The sequence below is a fragment of the Callithrix jacchus genome, chromosome 4 (genome assembly GCF_049354715.1).
Source record: "Callithrix jacchus isolate 240 chromosome 4, calJac240_pri, whole genome shotgun sequence".
In the NCBI taxonomy this organism is placed as follows: Eukaryota; Metazoa; Chordata; class Mammalia; order Primates; family Cebidae; genus Callithrix; species Callithrix jacchus.
Genome location: NC_133505.1, coordinates 142,044,313 through 142,067,701, shown reverse-complemented (window position 1 = coordinate 142,067,701; position 23,389 = coordinate 142,044,313). Strand labels below are relative to the sequence as shown.

At 36.5% G+C, this 23,389-nt stretch overlaps 1 protein-coding gene across 37 annotated transcripts in view; it reads left to right on the top strand.

Annotated features, from left to right (window-relative positions):
• The window catches only part of AHI1 (Abelson helper integration site 1), a 239,998-nt gene that overhangs the window by 165,548 nt on the left and 51,061 nt on the right, over positions 1-23,389 (top strand). For 33 of the 37 annotated variants that reach the window (XR_013534548.1, XR_013534547.1, XM_035296764.3 and 30 more), the window contains one exon: positions 21,161-21,323. Coding sequence is in view for 33 of the 37 variants with exons in the window: in XM_035296764.3 (XP_035152655.3) it covers positions 21,161-21,323 (163 nt within the window). In the remaining 4 variants the exon portion in view is untranslated. Of the gene's footprint in view, positions 1-1,767; positions 1,808-21,160; positions 21,324-23,389 lie in introns of those variants that run through there. The other 4 variants (XM_035296776.3, XM_017971412.4, XR_004742097.3 and 1 more) reach the window with 3 other exon arrangements.

Sequence of the window (23,389 nt, the reverse complement as noted above, 5' to 3'; positions counted from 1 at the left end):
GAAAAAAGGAAGGAAGGAAGGGAGGGAGGGAAAGAAAGAAAAAGGGAGGGTTGAAGTTAACAAATCTATATTCAGTTTATATTTGGTTTGGAAAATATGGTCACATAGCTGTAGGCATTCTACAGAAAACATCATTCCTTGTTAATACTCAAATAACTTGGGAATTTAATAAAAATTCTACCTAACTCTTATTGAGTATCTAATATGTGCCAGGCATATAGTATATAAATATACCTATGTAGTATATAAAAATAAACTGTAAAATTTTATAAAATATATACATTTGATGTAAATATATTTATGTTATCTTTATCTAATTAAGTTAACCTGTTTATTATTGACTTGTAAGAGTTACTTGGATAGTCTGGATACAAGTCTCTTACTAGATACATTCAGCCCTCTGTATTTGTAGGTTCTGCAATCACAGATTCAACCAACTACAAATGGAAAATATTTGCAAAAAATAACAATGTGAAAAGAAAAATAGTATAAACAAAAAATAGTATAACAACTATTTACATGGCATTGACATTGTATTAGGTATTATAAGTAATCTGGAGATTAATTAAAGTATATACAAGGATTGTGTAAGTTGTATGCAAATACTATTTTATACAAGGGACTTGAGCATCCACAGATTTTGATATCCAGGGTGGTTCCTGGAACCAATCCTCCAAGGGTACTGAAGGTTGACTGTATATAATTTGCAAGTATTTTCTTCCATTCTGTAGGTTGTCTTTTCTCTCTCTTGATCATATTCTTTGACACACAACATTTTTTAGATTTTGATAAAGTTCAGTTTGCTTGTTTATCTTGTCACTTTTACCTATGATGTTATGTCTAAGAAACTGCCTGATCTGAAGATTGACTCTCAAATTTTCTTATGAGGGTTTTATATATTTTGCTTACCTTTAAGCTCTATAATCCAGTTTGACTTTATTTTTATAGACGGTGTGAGTTAAGGATCCAACTTCATTCTTTTGCATTTAGCTATTGTTGAAAAAACAATAGCTAAATGATTTGTTTTTCCATTTAATGATCTTGGCACCCTTGTTGAAAATCAGTTGACCAAAAATGTAAGAGTTTATATTTGGACTCTGAATTTTTTTGCATTGATCCATACACACGCCTGTTCTACAGTCAGCATTACACTGTTTTAATTACTGTACCTCTGGTGAAGTTTTAAAATCAGGGTATGACCTCCAACCTTGTTCTTTTTCTAGATTGTTTTGGCTATTCTAGATCCCTTGCATTTCCATAGGATCACCTTCTCAGCTTTTTTTTTTTCTTTTTAAAAAAAGAAAAAAACTGCATGGAATTCATAGATTAAATTGTGAAAACATTAAATCTTCCTAGTCTTTTAGCATGGGTCTTTTCATTTATTTAGGTCTAAGTTTTTTTCAATGGTGTTTTGTGGTTTTCAGTGTATATGTCTTAGTGTTTATTTGTTAAATTTATTTTTGTGCCATTGCAAACGGAATTGGTTTTATATTTAGATTGTTCATTACTCAGGTAAAGATGTTCATTGCTTGGATATAGAAAGGTAAGTGGTTTTGTATATTGGTCATGTATCCTGTGACCTTTTTGAATTTGTTTATTAGTTCTAACAGGTTCTTCTGGGTTTGTTTGTTTTTTTTTTTAGATTTCTTTTTTGTGGAGCAGGGGTCAGTTCTTTGAAATTGTCTGCATATTCTGCTAATAGAGATAGTTTTACTTCTCCTTTCCAATCTGGGTGCCTTCTTTTCTTTTCTTGCCTAATTTTTCCAGTTAGAACCTCCAGTACAATGTTGAAGTGGTGAGAATGAAGGTCCCTGTTTTCCTAATCTTAGAAGGTAAACTTTCAGTCTTTCACCATCAATTATGAGGTTAGCTATGCTTTTGTGTGTGTGTGTGTGTGTGTGTGTGTACGTGTGTGTGTATGTGTGTAGCCTTTATCAGGTTGAAGACATTTGCTTGCATTCTTACTTTGTTGAGTGTTTTTATTAGGAAAGGATGTTAAGTTTTGTTAAATGCTTTTGCATATCTACTGACTTTATTCTGTGGATCTTACCCTTAATGCTATTAATGTGGTCTTTTACATTGGTAGATTTTCATATGTTAAGCCAACCTGTCATTCCCGTGATAAATCCCACTTGCCATAATGTATAATATAATCTTTGTCATTTGTTGTTGATTCTGTTTATTAGCATTTTGTTAAGGGTTTTGCATCAGTATTCATAAGGGACATTGATGTATAATTTTCTTGTCTGGTTTTGGGATCATGGTAATACTGATCCCTTGGAATGAATTAGAAATTATTCATTTCTCTCTTATTTTAGGGAAGTTTTTGAAAGATTGGCATTTCATTAAACATTTGGTACAGTTCACCTACAATGCATTCTGGCCAGTTTTTGATTATTGATTTAATCTCTTTATTGTTATAGGCCTATACACATTTTCTCTCTTCTTCACTTTTAAGTGGTGTCTTTCTAGGATTTTGTTCCTTTCAAATAAGCTGTTTAATTTGTTAACATACAATTGATAGTTCGCTTTCTTATAATCCATTTTATTTCCCTAAAGTGATGCTCCCTCTTTCATTCCTGATTTTATTAATTTGGATCTTACCTTTTGTTTTTTCTACCTTGGTCAGTCTATTTAAAGTTTTGTCAATTTTCTTGATCTTTCAGAGAACCAATTTTTATTTCACTAATTTTCTCTACTATTTTCCATTTGTTGTTTTCTTTATTTTCACTCTTATTTTTTCCCCTCTGCTTCCTTTTGGTTTAATTTTTGTTTTCTAATCTTTAAGGTATAGAGTAAAAATATTCGCTTGATATTTTTTTTTATCAAACTAAAAACATTGACAGCTATAAAATTTCATCAAATCACTGCTTTGTCTACACCCCATACATATTGGTATATTGTGTTTTTCTTTTCAGTTATTCTCTTGTAATTTCCTTGTGTTTTATTTTTGGACCCAGTGGTTATTTGGAGTATATTGTTTACTTTCCACACATTTTGAAATTTTCTGTGAATGACTGCTTTTTCAGTTTATTGTGGTTGGAGAACATACTGTCAATGCTTTCCATTTTGTTAAATTTATTTATTTAAATAAGTTTTATTTTGGGGCCTAACATATTGTCTCCTAGAGAATGTTCTACGTACACTCAAGAAGAACATGTATTCTGCTTTTGTTAAGTGAAGTGTCCTGTAGACCTGTTAGGTCTCGTTGCTTACAGCATTGATTAAATCTTCTCTTTTTTGTTGATCTTCTGCCTAGATCTATCCATTATGGCAACTTAGGGTGTTGAAGTCTCTAACTGTTGATTTTGAATTGTCTGTTTCACCCCCCAGTTCTGTTGATGTGCCTTTTATATTCTGAGAGTGTATTAAGCACTTATATGTTTACACTTTCTAAGTCTTCCTGATTGGTTGACCTGTTTATTATTATAAAATGGCTTTCTATGTCTCTAGTGAGTTTTTGTCTTAAAGTCTGTTTTGCCTGATGTTAGAATAGCCACTGCAGTTCTTTTTTGATTTGCATTTGCATGGTATGTCTTTTTCCATTCTTTTCAACAGTTTTGTGTCCTTATATCTGAAGTATTCCTCTTGTACATAGCTTGTAATTGGATTTATTCTATCCATTCTGATAATCTCTGCTTTTGACTTATAGTGTTTAATCTATTTACACTTAATGAAATTACTGATAAGATAGGATGATGTCTACAATTTGGTTTTGGAGTTTTATTTATCTGATGTATTTTTATTGTTGTTTTTCCTTTGTTCTACCATTACTCACTTTTGGGGGTTAAATTAGTATTTTTTGCTATATAATTGTAATTTTCTTTTCCCTATAGTATATTTTCTTGAGTTTTTTCTTTTTCATATTTACCATTAGAATTACAGTTAACATCTTAAAACAATCTAGTTTGGAGTAATACCAGGTTAATTTCAATAGTATATAAAAACTTTGCTCTAAGATAGTTTTTTTCCTTCTGCTTCCTTTGTGCTATTCTTCTCATACAAATTACGTATTTATATATTTTAAGCCCACCGACTTATTTTATAACTATTTTTACAAAGCTACTTTTTTAGTTAGATGGATAAAAAAGAATTACAAACAAAACGTATGTACTGTTTTTTATATTTTATGTAGTTACCTACATCAGTGTTCTTTATTTCTTTCCATGGATTTCAGTTACTCTCGAAAATGAAAAGTGCCCTTTCATTTCAGCCTGAAGGACTTCCGTTCGTTTTCTTTTTTTTTTTTTTTTCTTTTCTTCTTTTTAGGGAGGGAAGGAGGAAGGGAGGAAGGCAGGAAGGGAGGGAAGGAGGAAGGGAGGGAGGAAGGAAGGGATGAAGGAAGGAAGGGAGGAAGTTGGGGAGGGAGGGAGGGAAGGGAAGGAATTGCCGACCTGGATCTAGAGGTTTACAAGTTGATTTCTTTTTTTGAGAGAAGGAAAGAAAAAAAAAATGAGTAAAGGAGAGAAAGAAAGAGGAAAAGAGAGAGGGAGGGTGAACAGAAATATTGCTTTATTCTGAAAAAAAAATGGGTATTAATAATGTTCAATCAATGTTTCATTTAAACCTATGAGTAGGTGTGATGTGGTATTGACAAGAATGTATATTTTATGTATTTGAAGTGGAGAGCTCTATAAATATTTATTAAGTTTACTTGTTCCGGATCTGAGTTCAAGTCCTTGATATCCTTATTAATTTTCTGTCTCATTGAATCTAAGTCTCTATGTATCTGGGTGTTAGGATCGTTAGCTCTTATTGTTGTATTGATCCTTTTACCACTATATCTTTGTTGCTTTAAAATCTATTTTATCTGCTACGAGAATTGCAACTCCTGCTTTTTATTTATTTATTTATTTATTTATTTATTTATTTATTTTTACTCTCCATTTGGTTGGTAAATCTTTCTCCATCCCTTTGTTTTGAGTCTTGCATGTGAAACAGATCTGGATGTAACATGCCTTTGGGTTTTGGCTGTGTCTTTTGATTGGGGGATTTAGTTGATTTAAATTTAGGTTTACTGCCATAGATGTTAACGGCTGTTTGATCCATTCGTTGATGAAAATTTTTCTTTATGTTGGTGATCTTTACTTTTTGTTATAGGGCAGGTCTGCAAGCAACAAACTCCCTGAATTATAAATTACCTTGCAATGTATTCATTTCACCTTTTGTTTTTTGTTTTTTTTTTTAAGTAACCCTGGACACTGCTGATCCTTTCTTTCTTAAAAAAGGATGGTTTCTTGGATAGTTTTGAATTCTTGGTTGAGTCTGCTCTCAACACAGTATCATAAGCATTATCCCACTAACTTCTGGCCTTCACATTTTTTGATGAGATATCTACTGTTAATCTTACTGAGAATCACTTCTGTGTGATGAGTTGTTTTATTCTTGTTGTTTTTGAGATTCTATCCTTGGTTTTCAATCATTTGACCATGATTTAGTCTAGATATGTATCTTTTTAAATCTATTCTACTTGGAGTTGATTTAGCTTGTCAATGTGCAGATTAATGTTTTCCATCAAATTTGGGGAGTTGGGGTCAGTTTTCCCCCTTTCTTTGATTCTTCTTCTGGGAGTCTCATTACACATGTGTTGTTACATTTGATGGTATCGTATAATTCTCTGAGGCTCTGTTCATTCTATTTTCTTTCTGTTCCTCAGACTAAATAATCTCAATTTATTTATCTTCAGGTTCACTGATTCTTCTGTCAGTTTATACCTACTTTTGAGTTCCTCTAGTGAATATTTTACTTTCAACTACAGAATTTCACTTGTTTTCTTAAATTCTGTCTCTGTATTGTTTTTTGTTTGTTTGTTTGTTTGGTGAGGTATCATTCATACTTTTTCTTAATTCTTTAGAGTAGGTTTCCTTTAGGTCTTTGAATATTTTATAACAGCTGATTTAAAATATTCATCTAGTAAGTCCAACATCTGGGCTTTCTCAAGAGCAATTCTATTAACTAACCTCCCCTATGGAAAACATACTTTCCTCTTTCCTTGCGTCTTTCATAGTTTTTTGATAAGTAGATATTTGAGATTATATGATGTGGCAAACTGGAAATTAATTTCTCTAGTCCCAACTCATATCACCACCTAAGGCAGGTGCAGTGTTAAACAGTTACCATTAATTGCATTTGACAAATGCCTTAGGGATATAATCATTCACTTAGCATGCTATGAGTCACATCTTAGAGGAGCCCTGGGAATAGAGCTTTTCAGGGAGCTACTAAACAGGTCATAAAGTGACATTTCTTTGGGATTGGGGTTTGGAGGTGCTCTAGAACCATTCTGCCCTGTCTGGTAACTGCCAGGCTGCTAGTTTTCACAGCAACCATTGTTGTGAGATTTTTGGCTTGTAAGGCTACCACAGAGTTGGCATGGGGATAATAGGAATAGGCAAAATTAAATTCTAAAATCTTGCTGTTTTCACTGATATTTGGCTGTTTTTCTTAAATTCACACTCTTGAGATTATTGCAAGCCTTTAGTTTTCAGAGTGCTGTTAAAGTTGATTTTGACAGTTAATGCCAGTGTTCTTGCTTCGATGGAAGAGCCCATTTCACTGCTTCACCTTTCTGCAAGTGATTCCCCTCTATTCATTTATGCTAAAGCTCAGTTTTCAATTTGTTTTTGACGATTCTATTTGCTACTTTGTATTTTGCTTTTCAGAATACTTTTTGATAAGTTTTAGAGTCCCTGCTCAACTGTCCACATTTCCTTATGTATCACAATTAGAACCATATGCTAAAGTAGGAATGTTTTCTATTGTGCTTCTTCATTATCCTTCCTGTAATTATATCCTTATCTTTTTCCCCATAAATCAAATGTTCATATGCATGTACAAGAGCTTCTCCTAGAATATTTGGATTGGCACTGGAATTAGATAAGCCTTAGTCTTTTAGTAAAATAAGCAGTTAATTATCAATGTCTGGCTATCCTCTTTCTCATTTAATTTTAGTACTCAAGATTTCTTCACAGCCTTTTTTTTTTTTTTTTTGAGACAGAATCTCACTCCATAACCCAAGCCAGAGTTCAGTGGCAACATCATCACGGCTCACTGCAGCCGTGACCTCCTGGGTTCAAGCAGTCCTCCTACCTCAGCCTCCTGAGTAGCTGGGACTACAGATGCATGCCACCACACACAGCTAATTTTTTTTTATTCTTTTGTAGAGATGGGGGTCTCACTATGTTGCCAGGTTGATCCTCCTGGGCTCAGGTGATCCTCCTGCCTTGACCTCCCAAAGCACTAGGATTACAGGCATGAGCCACTGCACTTGGCCTCTTCACAGCCTTTCCACATTAATTTTCCTGTAGTCATTTTAGTAATTTCCTGCACCCCTAAATACAAATTTCAGTAATCAAATGGACACAAATGTTAATGTATACATATGTATATATGTTGATATATACATACATATGTGTGTACATGTATACTGCCACCTTGGTCTAATTTCAATTTCCCATGTAACTTCCTTGTTTGGTGGCCTCAACAAATTGTGACTAAGAAACAAGTGTGAAGAAAAGTACTTGGTTGATCTTCTTCAGGTGTCTTCATTATTAATAAAGAAATGCGAAGTCTTTAAGAACCTTTTTGGGGGGCATAATTTTAAGGAAAATGACTAGCAGTGAACCAGCAGGTTCGTATTCCCTTGGTTCCATAAGGGCTTATGCTGTAAGTTTAGTGATTAAGAAGAGCATAGACTTGGGAGAAAAGCAGACTTCCTCACATCTCTATTCTGGTAAACTGCATAACTTAAAAATAGCAATTCTTTTAGTTTATACTTAAGGAAACTAAGGCAGATAATAAATAGGGTAGTTATGCATATATGTGTAGTGTGTGTGTATATATATATATGTAGTATAATATGGTTAACACCTTCCTAACACATAACAAGCATTAAATGGTAGATATATATATATACACATTTCTAAATATATCTAGAAAAATACACAGACATGTCTATAATAGATCAGATGATTAAATAATAACAGTAAGTGAACATCAATGCTGAGAGAAAACCCAACTGAAATCTGTATAATTGTTTTAGAGCTAATGAGTTAAAAATCCTTGGTTGAATAAAATTAAAACATCTGTTTGAGATGTTTAAAAAACAGAATACCTCATAAGATACAGGAGATTATTATAAAGACAGGGTCTCACTTTGTCATCCAGGCTGGAGTGCAGTGGCATGATCTCCTCACTGTAGCCTCAACTTCCAGCACATAAGCCATGCTCCTGCCTCAGTCCCCCAAGTAACCGGGACTACAGGCACGCACCAGCATGCCTGGATAATTTTTGTATTTTTAGTAGAGACACAGTTTCACCATATGGCCTAGGCTTGTCTTGAACTCCTGGACTCAAGCGATCTGCCTGCCTCAGCCACTTAAAGTGCTGGGATTTATAAGCATGAGACACCGCACCCAGCCTAGGCTACACTAAAATTTATTTAAAAACTGATTCTATGCAGACGGAGCCAGTGTAAATAAAAAGAAAAAGAAAAAGGAAAAAGAAAACTAGTTCTGCTGTGACATTATGACAGCTATAACGTCAGTAGGCAATAGGAATTTTTAAGCTCCATTATAATCCTATGGGACCACCGTCATATAGGCAGTACATTATTGATTGAAATGTCATTATACAGTATATGCCCATTTATAACTTTAGATGTTTATATATTTCTAAAATGTTTCATAACTACTGAAACTATATCTGTAAATTTTGAGTAGGATGTTATTTACAAATACTTGGATTTATTCTCATTTAAAAATATTGCCTGTGGCCGGGCGCAGTGGCTCATGCCTGTAATCCCAGCACTTTAGGAGGCCGAGGCGGGTGGATCACGAGGTCAAGAGATCAAGACCATCCTGGTCAACATGGTGAAACCACATCTCTACTAAAAATACAAAAAATTAGCTGGGCGTGGTGGCGCGTGCCTGTAATCCCAGCTACTCAGGAGGCTGAGGCAGGAGAATTGCCTGAACCCAGGAGGCGGAGGTTGCAGTGAGCCAAGATCATGCCATTGCACTCCAGCCTGGATAACAAGAGGAAAACTCCGTCTCAAAAAATATATATATTGTCTGTGTCTATACTTGTAATTTTACATTTACTTATAGCTTACAGTTCATTAAAAGAATTTTTTTAAATTCATTTTACTTTTCTGAAATAATTCATGCATGGTTATTATATTAATATTATATATCTACGTGCACCTTGGTACTATTTATTAGCAAAGTAAAAGTAGAAAAACAGAAGAGTAATGTGTACAAATGTTAGAGGTATCCCTTTTTTTTTGAAAAAGAGTACCAGACCAAATACACTGTAACATCCAAAATAATGGAAGTTATCTGAGGGTGGGTTTTTTTTTTATTATTTCTTTTATTCATATGCTCTCCTTAGCCTGTAACAGTATTTGATAATAGGTAACTGATAATCATTGTTGGATGAACAGATTCAAGTTTTAAAGTTTGCATGGTTTTCTATTTTAAAATTTGGCTAATGATTTTTAAAATTTAAGAGATTTTAAGGAAACCTAAAAGTTATACACCATGACTCCTAGTTGCAGTTTGAGCATAAGCTTGTTGGAAAAAAAAATGAAAAAGTAGATGTTAAAATTGACCAAATCTGGAATTGGGGAGCATTTCAGTGGGACAGGTGGGAAACAGCAAAATAAGTAAAGCTAATAAACCCAGAAAGGAAGAGTAGGTTAATTTCCTTGTTTGACCAGTAACATTCTAAGATTCGACTTTATTTTTTAAATTATGTTTTTTATCCATTTAGTTACACTTGATATGTGCAGAAATAAGTATATATGTTTTATAAAGTAGAACAGTAAAATAAAGTATTAACTAAACATCAGAATTGCTGAAAGGCTTGCTAAAACACAGATTACTGGGCCCATCCCCCGAATTTATGGTGCACTTAATTTGGAATAGGACCCAAGAATTTACATTTCTCACAAGTTTCCAGGTGATGTTGCTGTTGCAGGTGTGGGGGTACATTTTGAGAACTCTAATCTAAATTAGTGATTCATAATTTTCTTTTTAGAGTGAGCAGATTATCCCTCTCAAGAAGGAAAATGAAAATTCACTATGCTTTTTTTCTTCTCTAACAAATCTGTAATCCGATATATAAAGGCCTGCAAAATTCTCTTGATTTATTTTTAGGGAATACCCAATAAAAAGATGTATTTTAGAAACTTTTCAATGTAACACTGATTATTTCCTATAGTGAAGTATGTGAATTGTAATTCACAGTAAGAAAAAGTTTAATTAATACCAATTGTGTCTTAGTCCGTTGGGCTGCTGTAACAAAATACCATAGACTGAGTGACTTATAAATGACTAAAGTTTTCTCACATTTCGGAGGCTGGGAAGTGAAGCTCAAGGGACTGGCAGATTTGATGTCTGATGAGGGTGCATTTCCTGGTTCATAGAGGGCGTTGTCTTGCTGTGTCTTCACAAGTGGAAGAGGGGGCAAGCAAGGAAGCTCTCTGGGATTTCTTTCATAAGGGCTTTAATTTCATTCCTGCCTTCATGACTTAATCACCTCCCAAAGGTCCCATCATCACGCTGATGATTAGGTTTCAACATATGAATTTGAGGGGACACAAACATTCAGTTATAGCACCAATCATTATATAAAAATTAGCTTTCACATGTAACTAGCTTTATTTTTGAAACCCAAAGGTCAAGTTCAATTTATTTTGGAAAGTCATCCCTATTCATCAGAGAATAAGAAAAGTATTTCCAATTGGTAAATTCAGAGGAAATGCTTAATTGTTATTGTTGTCCAATTATTACTAAGAGGCTTTTCCTTAATACTGTTGCAGCAATCAGACAAAAGCTTTTCCAGTTAATGTATGATCACAAATAATCAAGCTATGATGTTATCCCATAAATTAATATTTTCAGTTTACTTTAAAATCTATGACTGTTGTTCTTTTGGTATAATTATTTGAGTACTTAGTTTGGTAAAATTTTAAAGCTGGAAGGTATACCACATGTTATCTTGTCCAGACCTCTTACTTTACAGATGTATAATCTGAATACTTTAACCTTGGAGTCCTACACAGGACTGGAAACTCATTCTCTTGATTTCTAGTTTGATATTCTTTCCAATACCTTTAGTCATTATTTTATCAGAATATATTTGTAATTAATACTTTCAAATGCTTGTTGGATTAAGTGTTTAAGTTTCACCTATACTTGAATTATACAGAGGGAACAGATCATTTATCTGATACAGAGGCAATAAACTGTGTGCAATTATTTACTTTATTTATCTCTGTTTTCTTAATCTATTATCCAGATAAGATCAGTTAAAAATAATAGAACCTTGATTTCTTTTTTATAAATATCTTTAGGGTTGACACTGGATTTAATGATAAGGGACCGTATGTTTCTACCACATGATGCTACAAATAGGACTATATGTTTCTTTATTCCACTTATGAAATAAAATATAGTCCTAGTGTCACTATTAGTAAAGGAGTTGTTTGAATATTTAATAATGTGCTTCTTTACAATTCAGGATTTATTGTTAAATTTGGTTTTCTACTAATATTTTTTATCTTTTCTGACATTATTGAGAAATGAGTCTTTCTTAAAGAGTATTTTATTTCACTTTTAAAATAATTACTAAAATGTTACTTTATATTTTGCTCTATATTAAATGGTAATAACCATACCAGTAATCCTAAGAAGTACCCTGAAGTATTCGGCCAAGTGCTAATCTGCACATGTGTGGAGCAAAACTCTATAAGAAAAGGACCATCAGAGAGTAGAAAGCACAACAATAGGATGGCAAAAATTTACATTTCTGCTAGCCAGAATGGATAAGCCTTCTGTCAGAAGACACAATTATAACAAATTAAAAGATCTTAATTGGCTTATTTGCCAGAATAGGATGGCATTTTATTCCATAAAACAGAATATATATGTTCCAGTGAGCTGAGCAAGAGAGGTTGATTTTATAGACAGAGAAAGAATAGGGGAAGAAATAAAGAATAAAGAGCAGATTGGTTTTTTTAAAGTTACTTTCCTTGTATATCAGGAAGAGGAAAACAGAACAATAGAAAAATAACTGGTTAACTTCAGGTTACTTTTTGTTGTCAGGGTTAAAACAGAGGGAGTTTCATTACCATACTTGTTGAAGATTAAAACTGGCCTATTTGGGAAATTGGCTCTGTCTCTCCCAATTTCTTAGTAGGTGAATTGACATCTTAGTTTTGGTTTGACATAGAACTTCAGCCTGAGTGACTTCACTTTGATTGTTAGTCAGGTCTGTTGGGGCCTAGTTCAGGAGTTTAGTCCAGTGGCTTGTAATTTTTATTCAATACTCCCAATACATGGGGCATCAGGTAGAGTCATCAGGAAGGTCACACCGTGATAGGGGGGTTAATTTAGCCCTAACATCTTCTCTGAATATGCTCTATCAAAACGTAAACTTGAAAACTGATATCAAGTAATTGCATGCTAGAACAAGGTCCAACTCTCTTTAAAGAAATACAAGAAAATCCAGCATTCACCAAACTAAAAATCATGTATATGAGTTTCCTAGGGCTGTTGGAGCAAACTACCATAAACTTAGTGGATTTAAAACATAAAATATTTATTTATTCGCAGTTCTTGAAGCCAAAAGTCTGAAATCAGATTAGTCAAGGAGAAAGCATAAAGAAGGGGGTGGGATCCAGATGCCACATTGGCTTACAGGCTGGCACAGAGAAGTTTTCAAATGGTTATGGGCCCAGTTGAAGTAGTGCTGAAAGAAAACGTGCTCAAGAGTGTGAATTTATTCAGTGCTTAGCTTGTCAAATGACCTGGAGATATTACGAATATCAATCATTGGATTGCATTATGGATAGAACTCCATGGAACAACTATGCTGCTGAACTCTACTGGTTGGTGTTCCCTCAGTACACTGGTTTCATTGTACCAAGGCTCATTGAGATTTCTTCAGAGACAACTATAATAATATTTAATCCCTTGAATGATAATACAGAAATCATTATTCTGATGTCTTACAACAGCCTGGCAGACTCTGCCTAAATCAAGAAATGGTGTCTGGAAAGCACTGCTTTCCAGCAGTGCTGGAAAAGACTGAAAATAGTGTATCAAAAAAACAAAACTTTCCAGTCCAGTGGCACGGAGACCATGATTATGCCCAAGCAACCCAACAAGCTTTGAGAAAAAGAAGAATTCTGTTTCAAATATGTGAACAGTGGTCAAAATTTGACTACATGGATTTTGCAAAACATCTCATTTTATAGTCCTGTCATTACCAACATGGAAATACTAGCTCATGTCTTTAAACTTCTGTGGCAGAAAGATTTCTTAATTACTCTGATAGCTCAAGATTTGAGTCATATTGCTGAAGATATTCTCTCATACAAGATGCCAAGCCACAGTGTGCAAGAAATGGTATGTTATAAAAGACACTCATCAAAAGAATGGTCAAGAAAGATATTTCTATAGTGATGCCTGACTGAATAAAGAGAAAAGAGGCTGTTCCTTCAAACCTCTGGATATGATTGTGCCACCCAACTTCTTTATAGAGCTTTAATTTATTGTAAAATATTGAGATAATAAAATCTAATTGGTCATGGGGAAGTTGCGATTTATTCAGAATCCACTGCCAAATTAAAACAAGCAAAGAAGTTTACCACATACAAGATGATGATCAGAAAACAGTAAGTGATCTTCATATGAGAAGTTCAGAGCACACTGGATAAAAACGCTGAAATGCAAGTAAATTCCCATGAGCCACGTTGTTTTTGTCCTTCAATATGTTAAGAGAATAATTCTAACTGAATGGTTAGATTTGGCTGCCGGCATGTGGACAGACGATAGCATGTGAAACCACACTGACTCCTCATTGCATAGCCATTCTGTACAGTCACACCTTGAAGATATTGCCGGTTTGGTTCCAGACCATTAAGGTGAATATCACAATAAAACAAGTCACACAAATTTGGGTTTCTCAGTACATAGAAAAGTGTGTTTGAAACTATGTTTACTATAGTCTTTTAAGTATGTAGTAGCACCATGTCTAAAAGAACAGTGTACATACTTTAATTAAAAAATACTGGACTGCTAAAAAATGCCAATGATCAACTCAGCCTTCAACAAGTCTTCCTCTTTTTACTGGTGGCAGGTCTTGCCTCAGTGTTGATGGCAGCTGACTGATCAGAGTGGTGGCTGCTGAAGGTTTTGGTGACTGTGGCAATTTCATAAAATAAGACAAAAATGAAATTTGCCACTTTGATTGACTCTTCTTTCACAAAAGATTTCTCTTTAGTATGCAGTGCTGTCTGATAGCATTTTACCCAAAGTAAAACTTTCAGAGTTGGATTCAGTTTTCTCAAACGCTGCTGCCTCTTTATCAACTAAATTTATGTGATATTCTAAATACTCTGTTACTTCAACAAGATTCACAGCATCTTCAGATGGAATCTCCATCTGAAGAAACCACTTTGTTCATCCATAAGAAACAATTCTTCATCCATTTGTTTTATCATGAGATTGAAGCAATTCAATCATGTGTTCAGGCTCCACTTCTAATTCTAGTTTTCTTGCTGTTTCCACCAAATCTGTAGTTACTTCCTCCACTGAAGTCTTAAAGCCCTCAAAGTCATCCATAAGGGTCAGAATAAACTTCTTCCACACTCCTATTAATGTTGACAATTTGATGTCCTCCTGTGAATCACAAATCTTTTTAATGTCCTCTAGAGTAGTGAATCCTTTCCAGAAGGTTTTCAACTTACTTGCTTATATCCATCAGAGGAATCACTATGTCAGCTATGGATTTATGAAGTATGTTTCTTAAATAACAAAACTTGAAAGTCAAAACTGCTTGATCCATGGGCTGCACAAGAGATTTTGGGGTCGCTGGCATGAAAACAGCATTTATCTCCTTGTGCATCTCCATCAGAGCTCTTGGGTAGACGAGGTACATTGTCAATGAGAAGTAATATTTTGAAAGGAATCGTTTTTTCTGAGCAGAACATCTCAAAGCAATAGGGCTTAAAATATTTAGTAAACCATGCTGTATATGGATGTGCTATCATCTAGATTTGTTCTTCCATTTATAGAGGACAGGCAGAGTAGATTTAACATCATTCTTAAAGGCTCTAGGATTTTTGAAATGAACACTGGCTTCAACTTGAAGTCACCAGCTGTATTAGTTCCTAACAGGAGAGTCAGCCTGTTCTTTGAAGTTTCTAAACTGGTCTTTGACTTCTCCTCTCTAGCTATGAAAGTCCTAGATGGCATCTATCTAGGAATATCTATATATTCCAATATAAGTTTGTTTCATCTCCTCTGGAAATCTATTGTTTAGTATAACCACCTTCATTCGTGATCTTAGCTAGATCTGGATAACTTGCTGCAGCTTGTACCTCAGCACTTGCAACTTCACCTTGCACTTTTATGTTATAGAGATGGCTTCTTTCTTTACACCTCATGAACCAACCTCTACCAGCTTCCAACTTTTCTTCTGCAGCTTCCTCACCTCTCAGCCTTCTTAGAACTGAAGAGAGTTAAGACTTTGCCCTGAATTGGACTTTGGCTTAAGAGAATGTTGTGGCTTGTTTGATCTTATATCCAGACCACTAAAACTTCTGTAGCAGCAGTAAGTCTGTTTTGCTTTCTTACCATTCATACCTTCACTGGAGTAGCACTTTTAATTTCCTTCAAGAACTTTTCCTTTGAATTCATAACTTGACTGTTTCACACAAAAGGCCAATTTTTTGCCTCTATCAGCTTTCTACATCCCTTCCTCACTAAGCTTAATCATTTCTAGTTTTTTATTTAAAATGAAAGACTTCCAATTCTTTTTTGGTTTGAACACTTAGGTAACATTATAGGGTTATTAACTGGCCTCATTTCAATACCGTTGTTTCTCAGGGAATAGGAAGCCCAAGGAGAAGGGGAGAGAGACCTGGTGGTAGGGGCAGGAGGGTGGAGGTTAGTTGGTGAAGCAATCAAAACATACACAGCATTTATCAATTAAGTTTATTGTCTTCTATGGCTGTGGTTTATGGCACCCCAAAACAATTACAGTGATAACATCAAAGATCGCCTATCATAGATCACCATAACAGATATAATAATGGAAAAGTTTGAAATATTGTGAGAATTACCAGAATATGACACACAGACACAAGTAAGTACATGCTGTTGGGGAAAAAATGACCTTGATAGACTTGCTCAATGCAGGGTTGCCACAACCTTCAATTGGTTAAAAAAAAAAAAATCGCAGTATCTGCCTATTTGGGAAAAACGTTCAAACCATGTTTTCACTGTGCTCTCACACCACAATTAACACAGAAGACTTCCGTGACCAGCTAGATGTACTCCTATTAAATTCCAGTACTCTTGTCCAGGTGTGGTGGCTCACACCTCTAATCCCAGCACTTTGGGAGGCCAAGGCAGGCCTGGGGTCAGGAGTTCGAGACCAGCCTGACCAACATGGTGAACCCCATCTCTACTAAAAATACAAAATTAGCTGGGCATGATGGCACATGCCTATAATCCCAGCTTCTTGGAGGCTGAGGCAGGAGAATCTCTTGAACCCAGGCGGTGGAAGTTGCAGTGAGCTGAGATTGCGCCATTGTACTCCAGCCTGGGCAAGAAGAACAAAACTCCGTCTCCAAAAAAATAAAATTAAAATTAATTCCACTACTGCCTACCTGAAGAGAGTGTCAGATCCCACAGGTTGAGGGCTCAGTCCCCAGGACTGTGCCCCAGCGCAGGCACCAGTCACAAGTCCAGGCTTCCAGAACTTTTGACCAATTGGCTTCAAGTTGGCGTTCCCACAGCCCCCTCTTTCAGGTCACTTAATTTGCTGGAGCAACTCATGGAACTCAGAGAAACACACTTACATTTACCAGTTTATTACAAGGGATGTTACAAAGGAAACAGATGAAGAGATATGTAGAGCAACCTATGGGGGAAGGAGCTTCTGTGACCTCCCTGGGACACCACCCTCCTTGAACCTCTATTTGTTCAGCTATCTGGAAGTTCTCCAAACCCACTCCTCTTAGGTTTTTATGGAAGCTTTGTGACATCCGCATTTCCTCCACCAGGGTAGGAGGGGGAAAGGACCCTCTGATTTTTCATAAGACCTACAGTCAGAAAGGCAGGAGTGGTGATTAGAGTTCTACCTTGGGGCAGGTAAAAGGAGAACAGGAGGAGGTCAGAGATACTCTGTTTTTTGAGGCCTGCCCCTAAGGCCTAATGTACCTACCATTAAACAAAAAAACTGTAACAAGGGATATGGGAGTTACGAACTAGGATCTTCAAACAAAAACATAATACATGTCATAACACCATACTGTGAAATACAATAACATGAGATTGCCTGTACTTAAATGTCAACAATGGTATTATGGTGACATGCTCCAAAGGCAATTTCTTTGCTTTAGAGAATGTAGCCTCACCAGTCATCCCTTCCCAAGGATGCCGGTTGTAGAGTTTTAATGACTAAGACATTTCTACCTCCAGAGATGACAGATTAATAGTATAGAACACAGCTCTGTAAACTGCTGAGGACCTGAAATAGATACAAACGAGGCATTGCCCATTGGTAGTTTTAGTAAGTAGTTCATCTGATACCATCAGGTTTAAAAGTGTACCAGCCTCCTAGGGCTGCCCTAACAAAATACCACAGACTGAGTGGTTTTACAGAAATTTATTTTCTCAATGTGGTATATGTATGTATGTGGACTGCTACTCATCCATTTAAAAAAGTATGAAATAATGTATTTTGCAGCAACTTGGATGGGACTAGGGCTATTATCCTAAGTGAAGTAACTCAGGAACAGAAAACCAAATACCACATGTTCTCACTTAAAAGTAGGAGCTAAGCTATGTGTACACAAAGGTATATAGAGAGGTATAATGGACATTGGAGAATCAGAAGAGTGGAAGGAGGGTGGGAGGGGGATGAAGAATGAAAAATTACCTCTGGGGGGCCGGGCACAGTGACTCACATCTGTAATCCCAGCACTTTGGGAGGCCGAGGCAGGCAGATCACCTGAGGTCAGGAGTTCAAGACCACCCTGGCCAACATGGTAAAACCCCTTCTCTACTAAAAATACGAAAATTAACCAGATGTGATGGCAGGTGCCTGTAATCCCAGCTGTTCAGGAGGCTGAGGTAGGAGAATAGCTCAAACCCAGGAGGTGGAGGTTGCAGTGAGCTGAGATGGCACCAGTGCACTCCAACCTGGTGACAGAGCAAAACTCTGTCTCAAAAAAAAAAAAAAAAAAAAAAAAATTACCTGTGGGGTACAATGTATACTATTTGCATGACAGGGTACACTGAAAGCCCAGACTTCACCACTGTACAGTTCATCCATGTAACCAAAAACCGCTTGTACCCCTAAAGCTATTGAAATAATTTTTTTTTGAGGAAGAAATTTATTTTCTCACAATTCTGGAGGCTGGAAGACCAAGATCAAGGTGCTAGCACAGTCGGTTTCTCCTGCAGTCTCTCAAGTTCGCTCGTAGATGTCCACTTTCTCACTGCATCTTCCTCTTATAAAAACACCAGTCCTGTTGATCCAGGCCTCACCCATATGACTGTTTAACCTTCATTACCTCCTTAAAGGCCATATCTCCAAATACATTCCCACTAGGGCTAGGGCTCCAGCCTATGAATTTTGAGTGACACAATTCAGTCCATAACAGTCACAGATTGCAGAACAAGTTTACAGGTACTAGTGGATCATGCCAAATTGGTGTGCCATATTTGGTTCTGTAAAGAGAGAATAATCAAGAGGTACTGTAATAGGAAAGGTGTAATGTGGGCTCTCATAGGCTTTTCGGACCCCTGTGCCTCTGAAGGGATTCTTTTATCAAGACATCCCTATGTGTAAAATTCAGGAAAATTTTTCGAACTTCGCTTGATAAGTTTCAGATTGTCCAAGGTCCATACAGTGACACAGCCTGATGTAGGACTTCCTAAGTGATTCTGTTGCCTAAGCCGAATCTCCACTGCTCTCCTTCTCAACAGCCACCTAGGGCTCCAGACAAATGAGCATACATTAACCTCATATTTGCATAAGACTCATTAAATTTGAGGTGTTTCAGTCTACCACAGCCAGGATAAGGAACAACAGGAACAAACCATCCCAGAGTTTCCTGGAACTGGGGAAGAAGAAACAAAGAAGGGAAGGAAGGAGAGAGAGAGGCTGGGTTTAAGTCTTGATTCTATCACTTACTAGTTGACTTTAGGGAAGTTTCTAAATTTCTCTGGACATCAGATTTCTCTTTTGTAAAATGAAAATAAGGATACATGGCCTCACCAAATTGTCAAAGGATTAAGCAAAATGACACCTCAACAACTAGCATGCTATCTAGAACATGGTAAGCACTCAGTACGTTTTTGCTTTCTTCTTCTGTTGTGATACTACTAGGTAAAAGAGAAATTTGGAAAACAAAGAGAAAAGTTAAAAGTTCCAGTTTTACATAAGTGGTTTAACATCAATTTCTAAAGTTATAAAAATGTATAAGCCTTAAATAACACCCCACATCGCATGTGGTAAATTAGGTAATCTGTTAAGCTGTACAATAGGCATTGCATTTGAGCCATTTGAATTGAATTTTCATTACTGCCCTTATATGGTGACAGCAGAATGAGTTGAGCTCATTCATTAGACTTGCCTGGTTGATGTGTTAATAAATATTGTTAAATGGATTAAAAGGTACCAGAAACAGTTATGTGAGCTATAATGGAATCCTCTGGTTAAAACTCTTCTGTGCCTTTCCATTGACCATATTATTGAGTCAGAACTTTTTCAACATGCACGATCTGAGCCCTATTTACTCCTCTCCTACCCTTCTATCTCAGCTCTCACATCCAAGGCCAGCTTCCCACCACATTGGACTCTTAGGTTTCTCTTCCCTGAACTCTCACATGTGCTGTGCACACTGGTACACACTACATATATGTAACTATATGTGTAATTTTCCATTACATATGTAGTTGTATAACCTATACATTTTCAGATACTGTTTATGTAGAGAGTAAAACAGCATAAATGTATTACTTAGTATAGATGTTATTATGGCCTACTTTATACAGTGTATCAGATCTAAATCTAAAATGAAATGAGATCTTCCTCCTTGTAACTACTATAAAGGATTTTTTTTAATTTTTTTTTTTTTTTTTTTTAGAGAGAAGGTCTTTCTGTGTCACCCAGGCTGAAGTATAGTCGTGCAGTCATAGCGCACTGCAGCCGCCAAACCCCGGGACTCAAGCAATCCTCCCACCTCAGCCTCCTAAGTGGCTAGGACTGTAGGCACACATTACCACACCCAACTAATTTTTTTTATTTTTTTGTAGAGTGATGGGGGTTCTGGCTTTGTTGCTCAGGCTGATCTCAAACTCTTGGCTTCAAGCAATTCTCCTGCCTCAGCCTCCCAAAGTGCTGAGATTACAGGCATGAGCCACCATGCCCAGCCAAGGATTTTTAAATGCCTGTGCAGCCACTGCCATATCATTTCGACTTGGGTTTTCAAAAGAAAAGGAAACCGAATTTAATGATTACTGTAACACAAAGAAGGGGATTCTCATAAAAAGGCTTTTCTTCTTAAATTCATATCAAGTACAAAGCTCATAAGGATACTTTTTAAAGGTAGAAAGCTTAAGTTGTTGATATTCAACATCAAAAAATATATGTGTGTTTAGAGAAATTTATCTCAAAAGAGGCATTAACAATAAACCAAGTGATGAAATCAGGTTGTTCCATTGAGCTTTGCTTTTTGTACAACTGTAGATCTGAATAATTTTGTTTCAGTTGCATCTGCTTAGCACAGAGGAGACATAAAGGTAGTATAAAACAATTCTAAAAAAGTAAATGGTGTGCAAGCTTTTTAAATTTGCTTCACAAGTAATTCACTTAAAAAAATTAACATCTGCTATTTTGAAGCTAATCTTAGTGTATTGAATGCTCATAACCATTTCTCAATCCCACAGTGTTTTATCTTGCTTCTCCTGCTGTGTTCCCACCACCCCTCATCCCATTAGCAAACCTTGAGACAGCCTCACACTTACCAAAGTACTGCTTTGGTTTCAGCTGCTCTTCTGCAAGAGGAAGTGAATGTTGGGGGTTTTCTCTGTGGTACAGTTGTGATAAAGCTGTGGTGGTCTTATCTCTCTCTTAGGTAGTGGCTCTTTATGACTACACAGCGAATCGATCAGATGAACTAACCATCCATCGCGGAGACATTATCCGAGTGTTTCTCAAAGATAATGAAGACTGGTGGTATGGCAGCATAGGAAAGGGACAGGAAGGTTATTTTCCAGCTAATCATGTGGCTAGTGAAAGTAAGTTTTATGCTCCCTTCCTGGTTTACTAATATGGTATAACTGATAGTCCAAGATTTTATCATTTTCTAGTCTTTAATTTACTGTCTTTGTAACCTTTGCATATGTTTGCCAATGGGTATTGCTTTTCATTCCCATGATGTAAAAAAAAAAAAAAGAAAGAGAGAGAGGAGGCACTAGTACATTAGAAAGCTGCAACATTCTGAGATTGGAATGTTTGTTTCACGGACTTCTTATCCCAGGGGACCATGCCCCTCTAGCTGCCAGCTTTCTTATTCAACTCATTTGACCCTGCCACCTGCTTCATGCACAGTTCTGCCAGTTCTTCTCTTGCCACAGTGACTCCTCAGTTGACTGGCATCTTAAGAGCCTCTAGTTCCCCAACTGCAGTTCTTTTACTTTGTATACCTCAGTCCTAGCTGGTAACCTGCGAAAACAAAACTACAATAAATTGTTTCCTTCTCAAGTAAATTTAGCCCTCATTTATGGAAAAAAAAATGAACTAGACAAGAAAATCTTCATGTGAGTTTCTGAGAGCTGTAGATTCACCACTAGGCCTTGAGAGGTGAAAACAGAACTAATACAGAGAGCCTGAAAACAAAAAATAATAATAACTTTAAAACTATCATTAAAGGGAAGAAGTATAGTAGTGCTTCTTCAGAAGAATGCATCCTATCCACAGTTAACTTGATAGCATGTTAGGAAAAGCACAACACTCGGGTCGGGAAAACTGACTTCTAACCTCAGCTCAACAACTTACACTGATATGCCCCAGTTTCCTTCTGTAAAATGAAGAAATTGAGGGATATCTTCTGTAAGCACTAAAATTGTGGTTCTGATTCAAAATGTAATACGGGCAGGCCAGGCGCGGTGTTTCACGCCTGTGATCCTAGCACTTTGGGAGGCCAGGGCAGGCAGATCACTTGAGGTCAGGAGTTCGAGACCAGCGCAGCCAACATGACAAAACCTTGTCTCTACTGACAATACAAATAATTAGCCAGGTGTGGTGGAGGCTGCAGTAATCCCAGCTACTTAGGAGGCTGAGGCAAGAGTGCTTGAACCAGGAAGGCATAGTTTGCAGTGAGCCAGGATCACACCAATGCAGTCCAGCCTGGGAAACATGCAAAACTCTATCTTAAAAAAAAAATGTAGTGGGCCAGGCGCGGTGGCTCAAGCCTGTAATCCCAGCACTTTGGGAGGCCGAGGCGGGTGGATCACAAGGTCAAGAGATCGAGACCATTTTGGTCAACATGATGAAACCCCGTCTCTATTAAAAATACAAAAAAATTAGCCGGGCATGGTGGCACGTACCTGTAATCCCAGCTACTCAGGAGGCTGAGGCAGGAGAATTGCCTGAACCCAGGAGGCGAAGGTTGCGGTGAGCCCAGATCACGCCATTGCACTCCAGCCTGGGTAACAAGAGCGAAACTCTGTCTCAAAAAAACAAAACAAAATGTAGGGTAGGCAGCCTTGAAATTGAGAACAATCTGTATCTTGAATATTTAAGTCTTTTGTTTCTGCAAAGAAATAATTATTATAAATAATAGTTGGTTTTCAGGCTAGTCCACGAAACTGTTTAACCCAAAACTACGACTAAACAAAAATATTGATTCTAACTTAAGTTTTGAAATTTGACAGCCAAAGAGTTGAAGGAATGAAAGAAAAATTTTCTTTGTGATTACCAGATGCTGGGCTAAGCTGGGCTAAGCCTAGATAAAATTATCTATCTTTGGCACCTTCCCACGACCTTCTCTGCACCCAGATTCTTCCCAGTGCTCCCCTCCCCAGTCTTTCAAGTGGCCCTAAGTCTCATTGCAGCTCCCTTCCTCAGTTTATCTACCAGTCAGCAAACTCCTCCCCTAAAAAGTGCTATGTGTCTCAAAACTTACACCACTTCTCACTCCCACTCTTAATTTCTTTTGTGTAGCTGTTTTAGTTATCTTCTTGTAAGTAATAAATGACATATAACTCCTTTTTTTTTTTTTTAAAGACAAGATCTCACTTTGTCACCCAGGTTAGAGTACAGTGATGCAATCACGGCTCACTGCCACCTTGACCTCCCGGGC